Source organism: Gorilla gorilla, chromosome 4 (assembly GCF_029281585.2).
Source record: "Gorilla gorilla gorilla isolate KB3781 chromosome 4, NHGRI_mGorGor1-v2.1_pri, whole genome shotgun sequence".
Lineage (NCBI taxonomy): Eukaryota > Metazoa > Chordata > Mammalia > Primates > Hominidae > Gorilla > Gorilla gorilla.
Window position 1 is genome coordinate 99,653,378 of NC_073228.2, and position 12,701 is coordinate 99,666,078.

Consider the following 12,701-nt stretch of genomic DNA (forward strand, 5'->3'; position numbering starts at 1 on the left):
TCAGAGCAATATACTTACCTTTGCTGCTCTCTTTATAAAGCCCCTTCATGAATAAAGCCAATGCAAAACCTATGATGTCTTCTAACTCTTCAAGGGGTGTTGACTTAAAAGCCTGGATAGCTTTATCATATTCACCAATGGAACTAGGAAGTAAAGCACAACTTACTTTTAATATCAAAAGTAATTCTGGTGTGTATCATCAAAATACTGAGATATAATTACACTAAGTTGGGCCAGACGCGGTGGCTCACATTTGTAATCCCAGCACTTTGGGAGGCCCAGGCGGGGGGTGGGGGTGGGGGGTGGGGGGAGGGGGTGGATCACAAGGTCAGGAGCTCGAGACCAGCCTGGCCAACATGGTGAAACCCCGTCTCTACTAAAAATACAAAAATTAGCCCGACGTGGTGGCACATGCCAATAATCCTAGCTGCTCAGTAGGCTGAGGCAGGAGAATTGCTTGAACCCAGGAGGCAGAGGTTGTAGTGAGCCGAGATTGCGCCACTGCACTCCAGCCTGGGCAAGACAGAACAAGACTGGTCTCAAAAAAAAAATTTACACTAAGTTTCTTTTGATAATTTCATGTGTACTTCCTTTTTTATAGTGGTCTACTAAATTACGAAGTGTCTCTTTTTTTTTTTTTAACAAGCTTTAATTAAAATCCCAAATTATAAAAATAATTTCAAGTTGACTTTAATATGGATCTCTAATTTTTTTAAGCTGAATACTTAATTAAATATTACCCTATGAGTATGATTCTAGCATCTTTGCCAAGCTTAACAAGTCATAAAATGCCTAGTCAGAATCAAACCTATCTTTTGTGTAAACTGTGTATCTGCACATTTTTTTTTTCTTTTTTGGAGGGCATACAGATACACTAAAATTCCACAAACAAAATATTATTCTTTTTTTGTGTTTAAGGGAGAGGAGGCCGGGCACAGTGGCTCACACCTGTAATCCCAGCACTTTGGGAGGCCAAGACAGGGGCATCACTTGAGGTCAGGAGTTCAAGACCAGCCTGGCCAACATGATGAAACCCCATCTCTAATAAAAAAAAAATACAAAAATTACCCGGGCATGGTGGTGGGTGCCTGTAATTCCAGCTACTGGAGAGGCTGAGGCAGGAGAATCACTTGAACCCGGGAGGCGGAGGTTGCAATGAGCTGAGATTGCATCACTGCACTCCAGCCTGGGTGACAAGAGAGAAACTCCATCTTAAAAAAAAAAGAGGGAGGAAAATATAAACTGTAATATATACTAAAGTGCAATACTTATTAATAACAGAAAAATAACTTGTTTTTGCCTAAAGATAAAAGGAACTTGTATAAGCTCAACTGCCATCATCTGAAGAGAAACACTATATCTTTGAGATTCTTCTTTCTGGTATCCATCACTATAACCTGAATCTGTTTTTATTTTTAATGTGTTGTGGAAATCTTTTTATAAAATCTTTTTAATCTTGGAGGATATGAATGGGGGCTAAAAATATAGGCAACCTTCACTTCTAAATAAGTTTTATAAAGGTGAAAGGAATTATAAAATCAATACTCAAATTTTGATAAAGGAAAGAGGACTACCTTAGATTGTTTTTGGATACATACATATATATTAAAAGTATTTCTTTAAATGAACACTATCTTCTAAGATGTGCATGCTTTTGTGGAGAAAATAATGGAACTACAGAAGGGAATGTGGGTGCTTCAACAAATCTATCTGAAATTTTTTGGAAAAAGTAACCTGAAGGCCGGGCACGGTGGCTCACGCCTGTAATTCCAGCACCTTGGGAGGCCAAGGCGGGCGACTCACGAGGTCAGGAGTTCGAGACCAGCCTGGCCAACACGGTGAAACTCCGTCTCTACTAAAAATACAAAAAATTAGCTGGGCGTGGTGGTGGGCACCTGTAATTCCAGCTACTCGGGAGGCTGAGGCAGGAGAATCTCTTGAACCCCGGAGGTGGAGGTTGCAGTGAGCCAAGATCGTGCCACTGCACTCCAGCTTGGGCAACAGCACGAGACTCCGTCCCAAAAAAAAAAAAAAAAAGAAAAAGTAACCTGAAGCAAGCTGACAGAATTTTAAGATATAATTTGATTGGTGACTTTTCATTAAATGATTCTATTACTTACTGCATGTTTGCACATTTCATACATTTCATAATAAAAGTAAACTTTAAAAAATCTGTTTTCAGTGGAAGGTATATATTTTCTTCTAAAATACTTACATTAGTACTTAGATTATATAAAACATCAAAACTAAAAAGAACAGATACTTTATTCTATACAATATCTGTCCTCTGCTTCAACAAAATCTTGGAACTGACAGCTCTATCAACTTTTAAGTATTTTTTTCAACTTTTAAATTTAACAGTTTAAAATAATTGAAAGGAGAGGCAGTCAGAACAGTTCAATTTTCCAATTTTGGATATAATTCAGGTACACAATTATAAAAGAAAATAACTGGCTACCTAAGGTCTGCCAGGTAGCTCCTTAAAAGATGTAGCACTAATCCTAAGACATCAAAGTATAGTTCTAACAGTGTTTTTCAAACTGTACCATTCAACTTTAGGGCAGCTCTAGGATGCTGCCTTAACTTGAATCAAAAACCTTCCTCCTACAATACTTCTATTCTCTGGTCCTAGTTCTACCCTCTAAAACAATTGGTTCTTAATCTTTCTTTCTTTTATTCTTTTTTAGAGTTAGAAGTCTCTGAAAAACTGAGGAAAGATATAGAGCTCCTTCCCCATCCCCAAAAGGTACCCACACAACAATTTTTGTGTACTATTTCAAAGGGGTTACTGGACCCCTAATGTCCCTCCCCAGTTTAATAATATATAGCAAATCAGAATAAATCTAATTCCTCTTCCAATTAACGAGGCTTCTACTGTTAGAGACAGTCACTACCTCTCTTCCAAATGTTCTCATCTCCAGTCAACAAACCATGAGTTCTAACTCTGCTCCACATAAAGCACACTGGGGTTGGTTACCATTATAGGTATAGGAAACTGTTAACAGAGCCTGTTTCTATGGAAATTATGTATCCTACATGTACCAGTATTCTAGGAACTAGTCAGCATATCACCAGTCCCATAGCTTTCACCAGAAAAATACAATCAATTGACAGAATTAATGGAGAAAAAATACGCTTACCATAACAATCTGCCGTAATTTCTTATTGCAACATTGTAAGTATCTTGGTCTTCTGCAGTCTGTAACAACAAAATTGCCCTTAAAAAAAAAAAGGTATTTTAATTTATCTCTGTGCAATAGCATTCTGTTACCTTCCTCTTTAGCTGAATCCACAGATTTTTGTTCATTTAATTCTACTAATTCTTTGGTGCTAGTTACAATAGCTTATTCATATTTTATTAAGTTGGTACCACAAAAGTACTTATATATATTTAGATTTTAGACTTTCAGGAAAATAACATCTAAATAACCTCTTAGTAAGTGAAATCATTTATGACATTTGAGTTCTAAATATTCCAAAAATCTAAATATAGGCAATGACTATGTCACAGTTTAAAGTTTTGACATATTTGGAGTTTATAGAAAACACCCTTGAAACTATTTATATATTAGTAGTTTGAGTTAGGAAGCCAGGAAATTGAATGCTTTCATGTGCCCTTGCTTGTACATACAGAAAAATATTTAAAGAAAAGTAAGTTGAGGGAAGGGGACTAGTCACTAGAAGTCCCTCAAGGATTGGAATAAATAACCTGCTGACAACGTGTATTTCCTTCTCATGCTCAGTTCCCTATGGGCAGGCAGGGAAATGTCTTAATGACTAAAAAGAGTTGGATATTTAACAAGATTTTTGGTTTTTATTTTCTTTCCCATTTAAAGATGACTGGCTAGGGAGAAATAGCCAAGAAAGATTTTTTATCTCCCTGATGTTGCATGAAAAACAAGAATTTGCTAGAGAAGCCTAAAGACAGTATTATAGAGATGAAAAACTATACCCTTATTTAGATTTATGCCTAATTTGTGGCTTCAACCATCAAATAGTTGTTTAAAGCAGAAAACAGCAGTGATGATCAATCAAGAAAGTGGTACATACACCCAAGTGACTGTGGAGATGCCATTTTAAGCCTAAGGTGTAACCAATGTTAGATTCACAATATCTGCAATAATAATGATATGTACCAAAAAAAAAAAAAAATAGCAAACACCCTAGCTGCCTAGTTTTCTCTGTTTAAAAATCTTGCTCACTATTGCAGTCTGTCATATTTATACAGTTTACTGGTAAGTTTGTTGGCTTTGAAAGAAGCAAAATAGTGGTTTTTCATATACACTTATTTTCATATACTTCTTTCCATACACACCTGGAAAAATAACTTCTTGATTACACAGGCTCCAGTACCATCTAGTGATTACTCCTTTGAACTATGGAGAGATCCATAAAAGCATATGGCAAAGCATTCAGGACACCTCAATTATTTTTTACCTGACAAGGCTTCTTGTAAATATTTATTTAGATTTAGGGCAATAATGTGCCTCAGAGATTAGGCAACCAGGTCTTTTTACTTTTCATCTAGTAGTTGGTCATGAGATCAACAGTTATTTTCTTATCACCTATCCATTAATTTACATAGAAATTTATGTAGATTTCATTTCCTACCACACTCCAGCTGGTCATTCCATTGTAGCACACTGGCTTTCTTATTTTGTAAACATGCCAAATCCACTCCTCCACTTCTCCACTTCTCTTGCTGTTCCTTCTGCCTAGAATGGTTCTGCCTAGAATGGTCCTGCCTAGATAAACAAGTGGCTTGTGGCCTTAGTTCACTGAAGTCAGGCCTCAACTGCCTCCTTAGTAAATCTATCCATTCTTAAACTCACCTGAAATGTCACTTCCTGCCCTGCATTCTCTGGCCCTTTTCCCTACTTTAATTTTCTTTCTTAGCAATTACTATCATCACAGATGTTTATTAGCTTATCATGTCTCTTCAGCCACAGAACACATGCTCCATGAGAACAGGGCCTTTGTCTTTTTTAATTTACTGCAAAATAGCCAGTGCCAGGAACACTGCTTGGCACGCAGTAGTCAAAAAATATTTATTAAATGAATAAATAAATACACAGTAGATATTAAAGTCATTCAAACAAACACATCACAGTGTTCTCATTTCTTGTCTCATTGAACACATGTTCAAATCTAATAAAGCTAGACAAGTTCTTAAAAGACGGACTTTTCTAAAAATCTGAGATTTTTGTTTTGTTTCTTCTTTCTTTTCTATCGATTTCTCTCTCTCAATTTCTCCACCCCACCTCCTTAAGATGAGCAACAAAAACCAAAATATAGCTGAAAATTTGGGAACACATCTTTTCATCTTCTAAGATGTAATAATAGTATACAATGAAACATCAGGAAAGGAGTCAAAACAATTATTTAGTACCTTTTTCCCGAGAATGAAACTAACATTTGAAAAGATAACCGATAAACAATGATAACATTGCAATTGACGTAGAACTTTGTTCCTTAGTTCAGCTAAAACCGGGTCCTTGTCACACAACCAGGAAAAGTTAGGCACGCAGACACACTGAAGGGTGAGGGGAATGGATTTATGGGGTGAAAAGGAAAAAAGAAAAAAAACCTCTCAGCAAAGCGAGAGGGGTTCCTGCTAACAGGCCCACATCTCACAGATTGATTCCAGGCCACGCACCCAAGAACTGAAGAGGCCAGGCTCCTCCCCACCTGCAAATGGCGTGAACTTCCCCTGGCTTCACCTGGTTCTCCCAACGCACAGGCCAGTCAGAGATTCTCCAGGAACCCTTCCCCTCATCTTCCTCCTGCATCTATCACAATTAAATGTAGTTTACCTTTGGTATGCATTTGCTGCTTCCTTTTTCAGTTGTAGATGTTCGTTTAAGTAACCCAACATTGTGAAAGCTGGGGCATAATTCTGAATTCTTTCTAGAAAATGAGAAATACCTTCATTTTAAATATGCCTACTGATGGTATTAACAAAATATTCGTTTTATTTTTTCAGTATCTTAAATATCAGATTACCTCTTGAGATCACTCACACTGTTAAGAATAGTGGCCTGATTTTATCTTGAATATAATATGTCAGTAAAAACTTTATTAACTCTAATTACTGAATAACGTTTAATAGTTATATTTGATTTTTAGTTGTATTTTAGAATTTAAACATTTTTATGCCCAAAGGTATAACAACTTGAAATTATAGTTCTTGTTAAAACCAGTCATGAGATTTATAAAGATATTCAGTTCTTTGGCTAATTACTTAAGCCTTCCTGTGATTAAATTTAGCAATAATTTCTCTTGGCGGTTCTGTTCCAACATGTATGTATTTAAAAAAAATAACAAAGTCAGTATTGTACACTAGAAACAGAAGGTAAGTTTGGTACTTTCGGTGCAGTATTTTGAAATTTTAATGTCAAAAAACATAATGTATCTGAAACCACCATTTCAAAACTATAACTGAGACAGTGACAGAAATCCAACCTAACTCCATCTTGCTTCTAACCTCCATGCTGTCCTCGTTCATTCCTGGGCGCAGGCTAAACTAACTTTGGGAGGAACTTGGTTTATAGTTTATAGTTTGAAACAAAGATGACAACAGCCCTTTCCCAAAACAAACCCCCTTCTTGCCTAGCGACTAGACCTGCCTTTGCAGAACTACTGAATTAGTCAAAAGATTAATTATGGTTTAGGAGTTATACAGCTGGAGGCTACAAGATTCTGACCCTCCCCAAATTGCTCCTGGGGATAACATCACTATTCAGAGCCTGCACTTGATGGATCAGCTGGCATCACCCAGATTGATAAACTGGCTCATCTGATCTTGTGGCCCCCACCCAGGAACTGACTGCGCAAGAAGACAGCTTCAACTCCCTGTGATTTCATCTCCGACCCAACTAATCAGCACTCCCTACTCACTGCCTGCCCACCACCATCCACCAAATTATTAAAAATGCTGATCCCCAAATGCTTGTTCGGGGAGACTGATTTCGGTAATAATAAAACTCTAGTCCTCCACACAGCCGGCTCTGCGTGAATTACTCTTTTTCTATTGCAATTCCCCTGTCTTGATATATTGGCTCTGTCTAGGCAGTGGGCAAAGTGAACCCATTGGGTGATTACCTATCTATGAAGGTAAAATGTAGAAAAAGAAACGTATCTGATCTAATGTACTTAAAAGTAGTAGTGGAAAGTAAGCCTTCAAATCCTTTAGATTATTTAACAAAGTACACTGTAACCGTATCTTTTGTGATTGTTAGGTTCTAAGATCAACAACTAAGGTGAAAATCAAATAGTCAAAGTTATTCTTGAAAAATCCTTAAAGTCACAAAAGAAAGAGTCAACAAAATTGAGTCATAATAAGCATGAGGGCCAGGTACAGTGGCTCACGCCTGTAATCCCAGCACTTTGGGAGGCCGAGGCGGGTGGATCACCAGGTCAGGAGATTGAGACCATCCTGGCTAATACAGTGAAACCCCATCTCTATTAAAAATATAAAAAATTAGCCGGGCGTGGTGGCACGCACCTGTAATGCCTACCTGCTAATCGGAAGGCTAAGGCAAGAGAATGGCTTGAACCTGGGAGGTGAAGTTGCAGTGAGCCGAGATTGCGCCACTGCACTCTAGCCTGGGTGACAGAGCGAGACTCCGTCTCAAAAAAAAAATAAATAAATACAAAATAAGCATGAGGAGATCCATGCCTTCACATGCCACACCCACCCTAAGGCAAACCCCCCCTAAGTGCTGACGTTTGTAAATTAATTGCCTAGTCTAGTGCCTCAGGCTAAATGCATGCAGAGTGCCACAATCCCCACAATATCTACAGTGAGGCATTTTCTCTCCTGTTTTTCACAATTTATCTGATTCTTTATATTATTTGACTGCCAATATTTACTGTTTTCAGTATTCTTGCTTAAACTCCTTGCTTCTTTATTAGCATTTTGTCAAAAGTTAATGAAACTAACATTTCTTGAGCATCTAGGATATGCCAGGCACCCTGCATAACATTTTGTACAAATCATCTTGTTTAAACACTAAGCAATAAATACTTTCCTGTTGAGAATTTTGGTAGCATGCCCAAGGTTTCAGTCAAGGCTACTAAGTGGTGGAGCAGAGATTAAAACTCAATGGTAGTTTTATTAAAAAAGACGGAATTATTACAACAGATGGTTAATAAAATTTCACCACTCTGTCAACTTCCTAAACCTAAATGTATCTTTCCAATATCTTCAAGAAAAATTAGGTGTTAAGTGGGGAAGCTAAAGGCACTGGGTTTGGCACTTCATTTATATTATCTCATCTAGTTCTCACAACTCTACAATCCAGGTATTGTTATATCCACTATCCAGAGAGTAAACAGAAGTTAAGGGTGGTACAACACTTGGCCTAAGACTGCAGAGAAAGTTAAAGGCAAAGCGAGAACAGCAGCAACTGTTCTAGTGTATAGTGTATAGTGGAGAGTGTATTAAAGCCTAATACAGGCCGGGCGCGGTGGCTCACGCCTGTAATCCCAGCACTTTGGGAGGCCGAGGCGGGTGGATCACGAGGTCAGGAGATCGAGACCATCCTGGCTAACACGGTGAAACCCCGTCTCTACTAAAAATACTAAAAAAAAATTAGCCGGGCGTGGTGGCGGGCGCCTGTAGTCCCAGCTACTCGGGAGGCTGAGGCAGGAGAATGGCGTGAACCCAGGAGGCGGAGCTTGCAGTGAGCCGAGATCGCGCCACTGCACTCCAGCCTGGGCGACAGAGCGAGACTCCGCCTCAAAAAAAAAAAAAAAAAAGCCTAATACACTCTCCACTATAACAAGGAAATTACTTTTTTCTTGCATCATTAGGTAACAATTTTTATCTTTCTTCAAAAGCCTTTATTAAAGTTTACAAAGTAAAGACTGCTTCACTGTTGCAAAAAGAAGGCAAATTCATGTCTTAAAGAACACCAATATTTAATTTGAAATGAATTAATTTTTAAAATTATTTAAATTATTTCAATAGTTACTCAAATATTTTGCTATTATATAACAGGTACCTTACCTACATATTTATTCAAAATAACTTGTGCTGCTGGAATAGCATTCATCTGGAGGATGTTGTATTGGTACAGCTCTGTTTCTCTGTTGCTTTTATCTTGCAATGTTGTGCAGACCCAATACGCATAACCTAATGCTCCTTCGGTCTTTAAAAAAGCCAACATTAAGCAGACATAGGATAATAAATGTGTCAATAAAAATTATAATAAGAAGTAAAACAATGCACTTCAATACAATAAATATCACATCTCAGTGTTCTTTAAGTCAATTGTTAAAAGTACCTTTAAATGAAGGGTCACTATGATAAAACACAGCAAAGAACATATTGAAATTATTTGCTCCAATCCTAACGAGAAGAATCAAACGGGATAAAATGCAGAAAACAGAGCCTTGCCTGATGGGCTGGCTTTCCCTTCCTCAGCACCATTGCCAAAGGTCAGACCAAAAAAAAAAAATGAATTCTAAAACATTTTCATAAATAATCTAGAAATGTCTACCATGCCTACTTCTTATCTCATGTCTATCTTTTTCCTAGAGTCTCAGTTTCTAGTCTATTAATATATGACTGCTACTATATCTATTAAATCTCAACGTCATTTCTTCACCAGCTCTTGAAAGTTGTAGAAAAAAGAAAAATGGTAGTTCTTTAATTCAAGACAACTAATCTGTTTCTAAGAAAGAATAAAGAATAAAAAAAACTGATGTCATTAACATCTAATACCACTATCTATTCATTTTCTTTTTCCTTTTCTTAGAGACAGAATCTTGCTCTGTTGCCCAGGCTGGAGTGCAATGGCATGATCATAGCTCACTGTATCCTGAAACTCCAGGACTCAATCCTCCTGCCTCAGCCTCCTGAGTAGCTAGGACTACAGGTATACACCATCATACCTAGCTAATTTTTATTTTTTTTTTAAGAGACAGGGTCTTGCTATATTGTCCAGGCTGGCCTCAAGCAATCCTCCTGCCTTGGCATCCCAAATCACTGGGATTACAGGCATAAGCCACTATGCCTAGCCCAATATCTATTCATTCCCTTAACAAGGATAACACTTTTCTCATTAATGAATCCTCAAGAAGAATGTTCAGATTCTTACATGCATATTTAGTTCTGTAGTGTGCCTGAAGAGATCCATGGTGTCATAACTTCCAATTGCCTCAGCAATAAGAGCCTATAAAAGGAAAAAAACAGACTCTTAATGTGTTTAAAAGACAGTAACAATAATAATACAAAATGAAACTGTCTAGAAGAACCAGAGGTTTACTAGCTGAGCTTAAAAGCAAAGTTAACCTAAGTTTTTCATTTCTATTGTTATTATTTTAACTAAATCTTCCAGTTGCCTGCTAAAATAAATTATTTTTAAAACCAAAAATACTTTTAAAATAAAAATTAAAAAGTGATTCTGATAATCATCTAAGATCTACTGAGCTAGAGCAGTACTACGCGAAGTGAGGTCCCTTGGACCAGCCTCATAATCATCACTTGGGAGCAGTTAGAATGCAAATTCTTGGACTCCCTGGGTTCAATGGCTGACACAGAGGCTAGCATAGTAACGCCACTGCTCCCAGATGCTACCACAGTGAATGGGAACAGGAGTTTGCCTTTCTAGCTCTGCTTGCTTCACCAATTAACTAGAATTAGGCCCAAGAATCTAAAATACAACAAAAGATCTCTAAACCCTGATTAATAATTTTCTGATAAGCAACTGACTGCTTACTAATTCATTATAATTTCTCAACCAGGCAAGAACTTCGAGGCCACTCAGTCTAATCCCCTTCTTTTTCAGGTGAGAAAATTAAAATCCAGAAAAGTGATATGCTAAGGTAAAAAAAGAAAAAAAAATCAGTAGGTAACAGACTCAGACTAGTAACAAAGTATCCTGATTCCTATTTGGCAGTACAAAAATCTGAATTTGGGGGAGGAAAGAATACTCATAAACAAGTGACAAACCAAATATGAAGATTTTACAGAAACATAATATTCAAAATGATCTTTGTAAATGTGCATTTTCTTTGTACATGTGAGTTAAACAATAAGAGTTCTGGGTTTATTTTTTAGGCACAGTAATGTCAGACTGGTAAGTGTTCAAAGGCCCCCCAAGTCAGAGTTAAATCCTTACAAGCTACGTGGCCTTAGGAATGACACTTAGGAGCTCTGAGTTTCTATTTCCACAACTATAAAGAGAGTATAACATCAACCATATCTCAAAGAATTGATGATTGATAGATTAACTGAAATAGTGTATACAAAGAGCTAAGCACAGTGACTGGCACAAAGTAAGCCCTCAAATGCTATCCGTTACCATTATTATCACTGTTATGCATATTAGTCAGTTATTGATATCAACAAGCTTATTAGTAACTATATGTTATATTTCTTACTTGTCCAATCCAGCACATTAAATAAGATGGATCAAGGGATTGGGCCATTTTGAAAGCTTCATGAGCTTGCTAGGAAAAAAAGGCAAAAAATATTACAGCAAGTCATTTTATAAACTTATTAAACCGCTTATGTTTAAAAAGCATAAAATAAGTCAAACCTCTCATCATAAATATGTATGAACATAAAATTTCACTGTTTAAGCATAATTAGCAATGCTTAAAGCAGTGTTTTAACTACACAGTTCTAGAACACTCCTGGGTGCAACAGATTTCTCCCCAGGTTAGGAGTTCTGAACCCTAGCAAAAAAGGGTTCTACCTTGTCATCTGCAGAACTTTTAACCAACCAATCATCCATCCATTAGATAGCCATAGGTTTGAAGGCAATGATTAAATAAGGCTATCTATTCCCCTTTCTTTTAGCTTAACTGGGAGGATAAGAACTCACAACCAATGAAGTCCTAGACATGTGTATACCTGCTACTAGAGAAGGAGTGATCAACAACATAATTCTGCATTAAGCAATCAGGAAACTTCAAACATATCTAATTTGGACACATTAACTTGGATGCTTTTTTTTCTGCTACAAAAAATAACTTTTTATTACATACTGCTTTATACTATTTTCTCAACAATCTATGTATGGCAGGAAACAGTCTTATTTTCCCTATTTTTCAAAAGTAAGCTCATGGGCAAAAACTATCCCATGCTACAATAAAACCACATCCATAGCTTATTAAGACATTGTTTTATTTAAATTTAAAAAAGTTCACGTATTTAAAAATCCAAATTAATATTTTCTTCAATCTATTTACAATTTTCTAAATCCAGTCTTTTTTGCAGGGACTTAATGTATCCTTGAGAATATTGAGAAAGCTTTTTGGGATGAGATTCAATATACCGGCTGAAACACAAAACAGTTCAGACATGGTATTACCTATAGATTTATGGAAACTTTCCAAACATGACCTATAAACATACTCCCAGTCACTTTAGTTCTAATTGCCTAATGTATAATTGCTCAAGTATGACAAATTACACTTGCTATTTAAAGAGATTAATATCTACTAAAGCCAAAATGTAAAGCATCCAAGAAAGGTTAAATTTAAGCTGCTAGAGAGTACTAACTGTCTCCCTTGCGCTCATCCACTCCACCTCCAACACTATCTACATAGGACTTCTCTTACATGTGTACAGATTTAAAAAAATGCTGAATTGATTCAGAATCGAACTGTTTTAATCTCTAAATGAAAAACCAACATAATCACAAAACCAGAAGTTTCTTGAAGGTCATAAAAAGGAAAACAAATCTTAC

At 36.8% G+C, this 12,701-nt stretch overlaps 1 protein-coding gene across 2 annotated transcripts in view; it reads right to left on the reverse strand.

Moving 5' to 3' along the window:
- The window catches only part of SKIC3 (SKI3 subunit of superkiller complex), a 91,055-nt gene that overhangs the window by 39,491 nt on the left and 38,863 nt on the right, over nt 1-12,701 (reverse strand). For both annotated transcript variants that reach the window (XM_031011111.3, XM_031011110.3), the window contains exons 26-31: nt 11,389-11,457; nt 10,104-10,178; nt 9,011-9,152; nt 5,814-5,907; nt 3,141-3,218; nt 19-143 (exon numbers count right to left, since the gene is read on the reverse strand). In XM_031011111.3, coding sequence (XP_030866971.2) covers nt 19-143; nt 3,141-3,218; nt 5,814-5,907; nt 9,011-9,152; nt 10,104-10,178; nt 11,389-11,457 — 583 coding nt within the window. The remainder of the gene's footprint in view (nt 1-18; nt 144-3,140; nt 3,219-5,813; nt 5,908-9,010; nt 9,153-10,103; nt 10,179-11,388; nt 11,458-12,701) is intronic.